At 42.1% G+C, this 13,322-nt stretch overlaps 1 protein-coding gene across 5 annotated transcripts in view; it reads left to right on the top strand.

The window, feature by feature from the left end:
* The first annotated feature begins 1,949 nt into the window (after positions 1-1,949).
* The window catches only part of LOC135510629 (rap1 GTPase-GDP dissociation stimulator 1-like), a 58,035-nt gene continuing 46,662 nt past the window's right edge, over positions 1,950-13,322 (top strand). For 2 of the 5 annotated variants that reach the window (XM_064931702.1, XM_064931697.1), the window contains exons 1-3: positions 1,950-2,433; positions 6,133-6,243; positions 8,920-9,042. In XM_064931702.1, coding sequence (XP_064787774.1) covers positions 2,430-2,433; positions 6,133-6,243; positions 8,920-9,042 — 238 coding nt within the window. In that variant the 5' untranslated portion in view covers positions 1,950-2,429. The remainder of the gene's footprint in view (positions 2,434-6,132; positions 6,244-8,919; positions 9,043-13,322) is intronic. The other 3 variants (XM_064931700.1, XM_064931698.1, XM_064931699.1) reach the window with 3 other exon arrangements.

Here is a 13,322-nt window from a genome sequence, read left to right as displayed (position 1 = left end):
AAATTTGACAAAACGACCTGCTGGATTATGCTCGATTTTATACAGCTGTTAGCAATGGGTGTGGCTGAAATTACCGAATCCACTCATTTGAAGGGGTGTCCACATACTTATATATATATATATATATAGTGTATATATATAGTATATATTGATAGGAGTGATGTTTGTGCATTAAGAAGCACCGCAATGTGTAACCGTGTTGCTTCCGTCCCTCTCCTCGCCCCGAACCCTCTGCACACATCGACAACAATCTCCAACGTAGCATAGGTACCTATCGCTCCACAGAAGAGCAAGGGAAACAACTCCTTAAAGGTCTGCGAGCGAGTGACGTCACCGATTGAAACGCTATTAGCGCGCACTCCGCTAACTAGCTAGCCATTTCACACCGGTTACAAAAGCACAAAGACGGCATTAAAGTTAAGTAATAAAATAAAGACGGTACTTCTGAAAGCTTATTTCACACCGTAGCCTGCTGAATTTGCAAGACAACTTTTATTTTACACACAAATGCAAATGTTCCACTGAGTTTCTCGTGGATTGATGTTTCAGCAATGTCTGAACACGTACGAAAAAAATGTATACTGCAAATACTGCGTCCAACATAACACCGTTTTTCTTTGCAGTTGAACTGAAATTAAAATGCAGTACACTGCAGATATTCTGCAATTATTGCGACCAAATTACTGCAGTGACAGCATTTTTAAGGAAAATTCAAAACTGCTATATTTTTTGGTAAAAGAAATGAAGAGTTCTGAGTTCGACTATCCATATACAACATGCACTCGCCGTACCTGCTAGAGTTCGACAGGCGGACGAGCAATATCCACCGTCATAGAACGGATGAAGACTGAGCTGGAATGTGACGCAACAAAAGCTGTTTAGCTTTAGAAGTAGATGTTGTTTGCTTCCTAGGATACCCCTCTGCGGTCAGCCAGTCTACACTGAACCTGCAGAGATGGAAAACATTGGTCTGCGTGTTAATAAACACACCGCTAGATGGGAGTAACACATAGGGTAGTTTACATCAGGGGTGTATTCAGTTCACTTCAACGTTTGCTACGTTGCGTGACGGTTTTTACTGAACGGCACGTTTTCACCAAAACGGTGCGCACCGTTATATTATAATAGGTCCCATGGGACACCATATTATAATAGTCCCCCGGGACACCATAATCACAACGTGTTTCAATTGGTCATTCAGTACCGTACCGTTTCTGTTGATTTCAATGTTGCACACCGTTCTGTTGTACTGAACGTTACGCAACCCATCTCCCATGTGTGGGTGGGAATTTGGAAACTGGTATCGTCTGTGTGAGCGGTGAATTTCATGTATAATGTAGTATTTCTGTGAATGTACATTTTCAAATCTGCAAAACAGTCATTTTATAATTATTAGATTTACTGTATAAATACAGTAGTGAGGGATGGGCCAGGTTGGCTATTTTAGCCGGAACAACACGCTCAAACGACATGCTCAAAACTTTAATTCAATTTATTTACAAAGGGGGAAATGTTGAAAGTAACAATCTACAGCTGTAAAAATACATATGGATACAAAACCTCTGCCCAGTAAAATTACATATGGATACATCTCTGCCCTTCTCAGGAAAATTGATTTTCAGACCGTTCCCAGTCATGGATTTTGGTAATCCAAAAGACAGCAGCACATTCTAATTTCTATCAATTCTATTTCTATGGTCCAATCCCTCCTAACCCAGATAGTCCAATGAAAGAGTGCCTTAGTTTTCCAGTGAAGGAGCAACCAGACCAAACTTTGTAGCTACAATTCTGTTTGTGTGATTTAATTGCTATGGATTGTGGATGTGACTTGAAAGGTGGGCATTTTTAACACTTTAGGGCGTGGCACGAGCCAACGACACAGACTTTGGCCAATAATCGTGGAAAACGAGATCTTATGTACAGGCCAATAACCAATCAACTGCAAGCAATTGCAAGGCTGCTATTCCTTGTGCATGGATTCTGTGCCGCAACTGCAAGCGAGCAAGTATAGGAAGTGCGTTTCTTGTAGTGTTGGAGCAAAACTCTGTGGTTGAAGTAGCGAATTTTGACGTCGATGTGGATCAATATTACCAGCGGATAAATTACACAACCATACCATCGTAGTTGTGAGTTCGGGGTCGTACGATAGGCTACGCTGCAAGCATCCCCGGCGCCATCTGGGAGGGTGAGGTTGTGGCTTGCTAGTATTGCCGGGTACGACACGGCGTGGGTTAGCTAAGGTGGGCCTTGATATCTGATTGACCATCCAGCTAGCAATCTAGCGACTTCAAATAATATAAAATCAAGTGTTGACCAACACATAATTTATATATATTTTTTGTTGTTGCTGTGAATACCCATTTGACAGCCTTCTGGGCGCATCCTAATTCGAAACTGATTGGGACTATCACGCGCACTACAGTAGCCAAATGGGTGAGTAGCGACACTTTCTGAATCATACGTCATCCAGTTGTCAATTATTGTACAGATTACACAGACCCGACGTGTACATAGTAGCCCACACATGTAAGGTAGGTGGGTGCGTATCGTAATTAGCCAAACTAACTAACTAAATATGTCCCATGTTTGCAGCCAACTAGAAGACCGCACTCTGTGTCTTGAGTTCTTGATTCATTCGAGTAGGTGGGGTGGATGGAGGAAACGGGAAGCTATCTGCTCGCTTGCCCATGCAATGGCATTATGTAACACGAACATTGCTAGACAGAACCTGCATTCTTGACAGCCATACTGCCAGCGTTGTTTTTTTTTGGTTTCAGCTCGAGCCTCGTATGGAATTTGTTGAATTGAATCCTCAACTACGGATTATTCAGTTAAACACAAATTCTAGCTACTACCACATTACCACATGCGTACATGTTGACAGCCGTACTACTTGTTTACTATCATCAGGGTACTGCACTGTGGTCAGCGCAGACATGTATGCCATCAATATCACACTGTTATGCAATAGTCCTACACTCACATACTGACGAATCGAGCTGTTCATGTCGCCTTTTATAGTAATTGTGTGCCTGACACTTAGTAAGAGACATGCATTGACTGAAGATGCTCTCTTTTGGGAGTAATGTATCTACTCTCATTTTGTATATCCATACAATGTGCAGGCTTTTGATTACACTGGGGTATATTTTGTACTAGCCTCCAGAATTTTCCATTATGTGATTCTTCAGAAAGGAGGTCAGATGAACCCATCCATCCACAGACATATCTTTATAGGACAGGGTTGGGCATCTTACCCTGAAGGTCAATGTGGGTGCAGGCTTTTGCTCCAGCCAAGCAGTAACACACTAAATTCATTGCATTTATCAATGCTTTGATTGAAGACTGGTGGGTAGAATCATCAATAGGCACAGCAAGCTAGACTTATTAGTTATGGGTAATTGACAGGTGTAGTCTTTATGCAAACATGGCCTGTTATATGTTTCTAACATTTTCATGACATGTCTTGTGTTACGATAATGCGTCACTCAGGCCTTATTAGCCATAGGGAGGGACCCCGACTGATACCATAATCTGAATGGCAAGAAAAATCCATTATATAATGGAGGCCAGGCTGGAAAATGAAAAAAAAAAAACAACTCGTTTGACTGGTTTTAAAATTGTCACACGGTTTAATCCAAAATCCTCACTGCACACATTTGAGACCATCTGTGGGAGGGGGAATGTCAGGGTCTTTGCTCACTCACTCACTCACTCACTCACTCACTCACTCACTCACTCACTCTCACTCACTCACTCACTCACTCACTCACTCACCCACCCACCCTCTCTGTGAGTGTGTGGCTGTCACCTCAGCTCCTCTTCCCCTGGGGCAGCCCATTAACTGAGCTCTGTAACAGCTCTGGATGTCAAAATCTCTAAATAATTATTAGAGTTGGCCCAGCATACCAGGCGCACTGCTTAGACAGAGAATGCCCATTATGATAAGGACCCATCAAAGAACTGCCTGTGACTGAGGCAGTTCCCATCATGACTTGAACTCATATCCATACAATATTATTGCGTTGACATGCTCTTGTTTACCCAATGTTTTGTTGATGCAGTTCTAATGGTCTGATGCCCACTGCCACATGTCAGCTCTGCCTACGGTTGTAGAGCTCCTCAGGGATGAGCTCTACAACTGCTCATGTCCTGATTTATACTGTGGTCATACAGCAGTGGTCCCATCTGTCACAGTGTTGTCTAGAGCCACCATTTGAGAAGGAGAATGGAGGGAGATGGAACCGTGGAAGTGATGGTGCGGCACACAGCTGTGTGCATCCTTATGCAGGAGGAGCCAGAAGGGCTTTGGTTTTAAGTCAGTTTGTCTGTCTGTCGACCTTTCAGTCTCTGATTGTGTGATAACGCTACAGAAGTGTTTTTCGGCCTCTTGTTTTGAGACACATTTCTATTCAAATCAAATCAAATTCTATTGGTGGCGTACACATATTTGCAGATATCGCAGGTGCAGCAAAATGCTTGTTTTTAGCTCCAACAGTGCAGTAATAATACATAGCAGTATAAAAACAATACACATATAATCCAAAAAGGTCAAATTAAGAAATATCAGAATGAGCAATGTCAGTGTCCGGAATGGTGCGTATAGACAGTATATGAATATTGAAGGTGTACAACAGTAGTTGTATAGGATTAGCCATGACTTGAGTACAGTGCATTCTAAAATTATTCATACCCCTTTCCTTTTTCCCCATTTTGTTATATTACAGCGTTATTCTAAGATGGATTAAAACAATTTCTCTCAAATCTACACACAATACCCCATAATGACGAAACGAAAACAGGTTTTTAGAAATGTTTGCAAATTTATTAAAATAATAAACAGAAATATCTTATTTACATAAGTATTCAGACCCTTTGCGATGAGACTCGGAATTGAGCTCAGGTACAGCCTGTTTCCATTGGTCATCTTTGAGATATTTCTGATTAGACATGATTTGGGAAGGCACACACACCTGGTATATAAGGTCACACAGTTGACAGTCCATTTCAGAGCAAAAACCAAGCCATGAGGTCGAAGGAATTGTCCGTAGAGCTCCGAGACAGGACTGTGTCGAGGCACAGATCTGGGGAAGGGTACCAAAACATTTCTGCAGCATTGAAGGTCCCCAAGAACACCGTGGCCTCCCATCATTCTTAAATGGAAGAAGTTTGGAACTAGAGCTGGCCGCCCGGACAAACTGAGCAATCTGGGTAGAAGGGCCTTGGTCAGAGAGGTGACCAAGAACCCGATAGTCTCCCTGACAGAGCTCCAGAGTTCCCCTGTGAAGATGGTTGTCCTTCTGGAAGATTCTCCCATCTCTGCAGCATTCCACCAATCTGGCCTTTATGTTAGGGTGGCCAGACGGAAGCCACTCGTTAGTAAAAGGCACATGACAGTGCCTAAACGACTCTCAGACCATGAGAAATAAGATTCTCTGGTCTGATGAAACCAAGATTGAACTCTTTAGCCTGAATGCCAAGCATCACGTCTAGAGGGAACCTGGCAACATCACTGAATACTTACGTAAATGTGATACATTTGCAAAAAATTATAAACCTGTTTTTGCTTTCTTCGTTATGGTGTATTGTGTTTAGATTGATGAGCGAAAAACCCCCAAATGTAATCCATTCTCGAATAAGGCTGTAACAAAACTGGAAAAAGTCAAGGGGTCTGAATACTTTCCGAATGCCCTGTACATATAAAGTGGGTGAAACGGTATGTAAACATTATTATTAAAGTGACCAGTGTTCAATGGCTCGATGTACATAGGGCAAAGCATTCTCTAAGGTGCAGGGTAGAGTACTGGGTGATAGCCAGCTAGTAACAGTGACTAAGGTTCGGGGCAGGATACTTGGCAGAGGACGGCGAATGGTGACTATTCAACAGTCAGATTCAGACATTGACAAAATTATGGATGGTGAATTTAGTGTAGCCTATACGTCTTCTCATATGCCTCTTAAACTGTGTGATATTACTTGTGGGTTGCTCTATACTGTATGGCTCAAGGTAGCAGCTGTGGTCAAATTTGCCATCCAGCCATTGATAAAAACAGTGTAGGCTACCTAAGACCTAGGAGTAAACTGAGGTCAGGACCACTGCCCATTCATCTTTTCACTTTCCCCCTCTCCCAGCAGATAACCTGAGTGATGCGTTGAAGAAGCTGAAGCTTGCCTCAGCTGACAGCACCACAGACAGTGTGGAGAGCTGCCTGGACTGCCTGCTCAAAGCACTGGCCCACAACAGTAAGTTTGACCCACACTCCTCAGACTGTGACATTGCTGGAGGGTACCCTTCAGGACCTTATGCACAGTACAGGACAGATGCAAGTTTATGGTGCTTTCAAGACTACTGGGAACTGATTAAAACAAGGTCAAATCACTGAAGTCAGAATTCTGACATTTCCAGTAGATTAACTCCACGCTCAAAACATCATTGACACATTTGCCCTCTAATGGGTTATATTTAGTGGATCCTTCTAGATTATGTACGAGTTCTGATAGGTAAGGCGCTTAGAGGTTAGAGGTCGACCGATTATGATTTTTCAAAGCCGATACCGATTTATTGGAGGACCCCAAAAAAAATGATACCGATTAATTGGACGATTTTCAATCATTTATTTTTATTTTTTATTTGTAATAATGACAATTACAACAATACTGAATGCACACTTATTTTAACTTAATGTAGTACATCAATAAAACCAATTTAGCCTCAAATAAATAATGAAATATGTTCAATTTGGTTGAAATAATGCAAAAACAAAGTTTTGGAGAAGAAAGTAAAAGTGCAATATGTGCCATGTAAGAAAGCTAACGTTTAAGTTCCTTGCTCAGAACATGAGAACATGTGAAAGCTGGTGGTTCCTTTTAACATGAGTCTTCAATATTCCCAGGTAAGAAGTTTTAGGTTGTAGTTATTATAGAAATTATAGGACTATTTCGCTCTATAACCATTTGTATTTCATATACCTTTGACTATTGGATTTTCTTATAGGCACTTTAGTATTGCCAGTGTAACAGTATAGCTTCCGTCCCTCTCCTCGCCCCTTCCTGGGCTCGAACCAGGAACACATCGACAACAGCCACCTTCGAAGCATCGTTACCCATCGCTCCACAAAAGCCGCAGCCCTTGCAGAGCAAGGGGAACTACCTCTCCAAGTCTCAGAGCGAGTGACGTTTGAAACGCTATTAGCGCGCACCCGCTAACTAGCTAGCCATTTCACATCGGTTACACCAGCCTAATCTCGGGGGTTGGTAGGCTTGAAGTCATAAACCGCTCAATGCTTGAAGCTGAGCAAGAGCTGCTGGCAAAACACACGAAAGTGCTGTTTGAATGAATGCCTACCATCGCTCAGTAAGACTTTTTCGCGAATACGCACCGCATCGATTATATGCAACACCGGACACGCTAGATAAACTAGTAATATCAACCACCAGGTTTAGTTAATTAGTGATTATGATTGATTCTTTTTTATAAGATAAGTTTAATGCTAGCTAGCAACTTACCTTGGCTTCTTACTGCATTCGCGTAACAGGCAGGCACCTCGTGGAGTGCAATGTAAAGCAGGTGGTTAGAGCGTTGGACTAGTTAACCGTAAGGTTGCAAGATTGAATCCCCGAGCTGACAAGGTACAACATCTGTCGTTCTGCCCCTGAACAAGGCAGTTAACCCACTGTTCCTAGTCCGTCAGTGGTATTAAGAATGTGTTCTTAACTGACTTGCCTAGTTAAATAAAGGTTAAATAAAGGTGTAAAAAAAAAAAAAAAAAAAACATTGGCCAAATCGTTGTCCAAAAATACCAATTTCCGATTGTTAGGAAAACTTGAAATCGGCCCTAAATTAATCGGCCATTCCGATTAATCGGTCGACCTCTGTGTGACTATCAAAACCATAGAAAATATCCAAAGAAAATGGAGAACATATAGTATCTAACGTTCTAGTCACCAGGCTCACATTTGTTTTCGTGCAAGGCCCATCTCAGCCAGCCTTATTCACATCTGTCCGTCCTCCTTAGTTTGAGTAACATAACCATCTGCCTGTTTGGGCTCGGCCTATCCAGTATCTTGTTGTTTGAGCATTTTATTGGCCTTATTTGTGTTTTTTTAAGTTAATTGAGTTGCTGGCTATCTGCATCCTCAGCTGTCTTTTAGCTTTGTGTTTACTGTTGTAGCTTTAATGTTTTACTGCACTTGGCAGCACAACCCACCCACTTCCTGTCTCTTGGCATTGGCAAGTGATTGTTCTGTTTGGGTGAGGTGCTGACCAAGAAAATAAAAAAATGCCTGCACACTTTTTCTGATACCACCCGGAGCCTAATAATACATTTTTTATTTGGTTACAATAATAATTTAATGGCTGCGCTATTTTCGAACTGCTAGTCATTTTATTCATGGAGCCTGGCTTGGGATGATCATAAATAGCCCAACATGTTGAACGACCTGGATGGAATGGAAAAGGATTATCCGCTTCACCTTGCCCAGCTCATCCATACGTCCTCTCCACTTGCCTTGTTTTCAAAAAGCTTTGGAGAAGGACAGAGTGCAGGGTCTTGGATCTTCTCCTTCAAAAGGGAAAGGCAAATCCTAGTCAGTTGTACAACTGAATGCATCCAACCGAAATGTGTCTTTCGCATTTAACCCAACCCCTTTGAATCAGACCGGTGTGGACGGCTGCCTTAATCAGCGTCTGCATCATTTGTGCATGGGCAGCAGTTGTTGCTTGGGGTTAACTGCCTTGCTCAAGGGCAGAACGGTAGATTTTACCACCTTGACGGGTCAACGCTTCTAACCGCTAGGCTACCTGCTGACTCGGATGGGGGCAAGGGGATAGAATGCAAGGATTCATCGAAAGGCAAATTGAGAAAGCCCTTTTTTTCCAACTGTTCACCTCCTCTCTCCCCTTCTCCTTTCCCCTCCTAGATGCTGACGCCAGTGAGAAGATCCAGGAGATGGGCGTTCTCCCCCTGCTTCCCACCCTGCTGGCCCCACAGTCCTCCTGCACCCCCAAAGTAGCCAACATCATAGCCGAGGTGGCCAAAAATGGTGAGGCACCCTTCGCTTGGTTTCTGCACACCTCATCTCATCTTCCCCAGGAAGCATCATTCTTCTCACTGTTGGTTCCGCCATCTTGTCAGTATCCAATTTTTACACTGTTTATTCTCAGGCGATGTAGCCTACATTTGTATGTATGTATTTCTCATTTAGTTAGCATTATCTTAATTTTCCATGTTAAGCCTTTAGACCCCAATAGAATTACTAAGATGCTGCTGTAGCTTACTGAGAATTTAAGATAAAGCAAATTTTTCTCACACATTTCAAACACAGACATGGCTCAAAAACAAAGAACAAATGTCAATTACAACTTAACTTCATTTTAAAGAGCACTACCTCTTTAATGACACATTCATGTCAGTAGGAATAACACACATTTGGTCTTCCATTGTGTATAGACACTATCAAAAAATATTTGCACTTAACAACCCTAGAATATTTCAATTGTAGTAAATTTGACTAAATTAGTCACTCAAAATGTACCTAGTGTAATATACTATACTTAGAAATATTATTTACATATAAAAAATGTATCCAAAATGTGACCATAGGACAATATTCAGAAAGTATTTCACAACCCACACAAAGTAGGCTTTGAATTTGACAACACTTCTTATTCTTGTAAAAATGTAAACAACTGTTCAGAGACTATTTCAACATGTAGATAACCTCTCTCAATAAGGTTTAGTACATACCAGGCCTGACACAAAATGTAGAAATAATAGCCTACTTTGACAACTCAGTAACTGCAACCAGCATTAGAGAGAAAAGATACATTTCAAAAAACTGTTCAGACAGAGTAAAAGATCTGTAGGACAAATTCATATTTCACACCGTCATGTTAGTGTTTGCATTTAGCCTACAACATGTCATGGAACTGCTGGAAGCACGGCCTCATCATGCAAGGTGTTGCCAAATACGTAGAGCACACAATGGAGGTTTCTATACATCTCCCACTCTTTGCATTGAATCTACTCAGGATGCACACCACACACCCTCTCTCGCGCCCTTCAAACCTCACATGCTTTCAAATTACACAAGCTGCATTTTGAATGCCTTCTGGGACCAGCGCCTGCGGTTTCTGTGAAGGGGCTTTTGCAGGGTCCCCCCACACAATGTACATATCTATGATGGCAATGTTGAGCATCCCCCAAAACACATACTGTACTTCCACCATTTTCTGCATGTGCGTCCAACATTGTAATAGCTCCTCAGTTGGTCAAGATGGTCAACCCCTCCCATTTTATTGTTGTGAAACATTACAAGCTCTGGAACAGATACGTTCCTACCACCTTTATAAACAACTCCAAAACCCCTGCCACTGTCACTTTAGCCCCAGGCTGTGTGGTACAAGGGTGAATAGTGGGACTTTGTGCTCTTCTTTGTTCTCCCTCGTGTTCCTCTACCTCCTCTTCTACTCTCTTCCTCTCCCTCCACTCTCCAGTCATCTCTAACTCCTCTTCCTCCCTGCCTTTTGCTGCTGAGCCCTGAATCTCCACGTCAATTCATTCTCTTTCGCTGACCTACAGGAACAGAGTGAGAGGAGCAACAAATAGGATACAAATGTAGTCAGGAACATAATGTCTCACACTCTCTCTCCCGTCCTTTCTTTTTCTCAACATACACATACTCTTCCTAATAAGGGGTTTCTGTAATGGGTGATACAGTTACACGCCTCCCGTTCCACCCACACACACACACACTATCTCTCCTCCAATCAACTCTTGCTTTCTTGCCTGACAGACTAACTGCAGAGTTCGCCAATGTTAGCTGATTAGTTATGAAGCTCGGACAGTTTCCAAATTAATTGCATCGGTAGAAACAGTACAAAACAAGCAACTTGTTAGTTGGCTATGAAAAATAAAATATCCAACTCCTCAAATGAGCTCCACTACACTGGAATCTACTACCCAACACGACAGGATACGAGGCATTGTATAGCCTATGAATATCTGCCCCAAGCAAACATGACAAACCATAACCTAAGCCCAACAGATAAAACACAGCATCAAACATCCACAACACAAAACATATATATGCTGTTTCCTCATTTCACTCACCTCGACATCGTCTCTTTTTAAAGTGCAAGGAACTGTGTGAATCCGTATCGCCAACCAACATAGATAAAGCCTCTTTCACAGTGAAAAGTCGTGTCTGCTTTGGAGCTGTCATTTTGAGTAATGAATTGGGGGAAAAAATGTTGGTCAAATGACGGCATACCCTGCTTCTGGTTGATGACAACATCCACGCGAATACGACAGCGGGTCGTTAGCAAGATAATATTGCGAGGTTGACACCGGTATTGTTATAAAAACAAGCCCGTTCGCAGCCGCTATAGTCATTTTAAAGAAAGGCAGTCGATGGCCACTTTGGGTTCAAAAGGGTTTATTGAATGGGATGGTGATTTATCTATTTGTGGGGCTGATGCTCAAGACTATGGATGAAAATGTTGCGTGTTTTCAATCTTCGATAGTCACGTATGGGTGATAGTCTATATATTTTTGCTGTGTAGCCTAGATTGTGGACTTGTCCCACTCACCATCGGACATTCTGCATTTTCCCGTTCGAACGGCAACAGATGGCTTCAGACTCCTAACAGCAGGCACCATAGGAGACCTGTTTGTTGGTGTTGCCATCTATCTTGCTTTCCTAGACAGTAGAAATTTTCACACATCGGCACAGTGATTCATTTATTTACTCCATGCCATACTGTGGCTTGATCAAAGGAACATGCACAGCAGTTGAGTGGCTGGTTGTTGAGATTCAGGAACTGTTTGTTAGAGCCCATAAGATAAAAGGTGAGATTAGGGGATAGATTTATTCATTCTATCAACATAAGGCATCAATAACACTCTTATTACCCATGACATAACAGCTAAATAGTGCGCATGTTAAAGCTTTACGATAGCACAGATTAGATTGGTCATTTAAAATAAGTTGACAGCTTCTTGACTTCTCCAATTGTAAAGAAGTCACATTTTCTTGGCCACATATTGGACTCGAGTAGTCTTCCATTTGCCACGTGACAAATTATAATATGCATGGCCCCTCAACCCAGATGCTGCAGTGTCAGAAGATGCTTGTAGGGTAATTATGAGTGGGTTTCAGAGAGACAGGCACCGAGTTGAACGGAAGTGACCGAGTTGGGGGAGGAAACGGTTGAGATAATTAATGTACTTTTAGCAGCATCTAATGATCGCTGCCTGCTGATGTGCCAGCCTGATCATTTACACCATCCCGCTGGTATTTTATCTGTCAGTGGCCCTGGAAATATCTATGCCCAGTTCACTGTCGAAGGCTCACTGTGTCAAACCTACTGGACTGAAATAACCTTTTTTTTTTTTTTTGCATTCCTGAGTAAAATGTATTTGTAAGTTTCGACTATGCGCCTGTTTGTGTCTCTTCACAGTCCACGTTTCATAAGGCGTAGTTTTAAGTAAAGTTTGATTTTACTGCTTGCTTGAGTTACTTGATGTGGAATAGAGTTCCATGTAGTCATGGCTCTATGTAGTACTGTGTGTTTCCCAGAGTCAGTTCTGGTCTTGGAGACTGTGAAGAGACCCCTGGTGCCATGTTTTGCAGGGTATTCATGTGTGTCTGAGCAAGGTGCTAGTTGTTTGAACAGGCAGCTCTGTGCTTTCAACATGTCAATACCTCTCACAAGACATGTAGTGATGCAGTCAATCTCTCCTCTATTTTGAGCCAGGAGAGATTGACATGTTATTGATGTTAGCTCTCCATGTACATTTAAGGGCCAGTTGTGCTGCTCTGGGCCAACCTTAATGTCCCTCTTTTTGGCACTTGACTAAATGAATGGACAGTAGTACAGGTGCGACAAAACTAGGGCCCGTAGGACTTGTTTTGTTGATAGTGATGTCAAGAAAGCAGAGTAGCTCTTTATTACGGACAGACCTCTCCCCATCTTAGCTAACGTTGCATAAATATGTTTTGAGCATGATAGTTTACAATCCAGGGTTACATCAAGCAACTTGCTCAAATTCCACTTTATTAATTTCAAGATTTAGTAACTGATTTGTCCCAAATGCAATGTTTTGTGTTTTATAAGTATTTAGGACGATCTTATTACTTGTCACCAATTCTTAAACTGACTGTGGCTCTTTGTTAAGTGTTGCAGTGATTTCACTTGCTGTGGTAGCTGATGTTGAGTCATCAGCATACATAGACACACAGGCTTAACTCAGTGCCATTGGCAGGTCATTCGTAAACATTTTTAATAGTAAGAGGCCTAGACAGCTTCCCTGGGGTATGCC

Source organism: Oncorhynchus masou, chromosome 23 (assembly GCF_036934945.1).
Source record: "Oncorhynchus masou masou isolate Uvic2021 chromosome 23, UVic_Omas_1.1, whole genome shotgun sequence".
Taxonomy (NCBI): domain Eukaryota; kingdom Metazoa; phylum Chordata; class Actinopteri; order Salmoniformes; family Salmonidae; genus Oncorhynchus; species Oncorhynchus masou.
The sequence above is the reverse complement of the archived record's forward strand: the minus strand, read 5'-3'. Positions and strand labels throughout refer to the sequence as shown.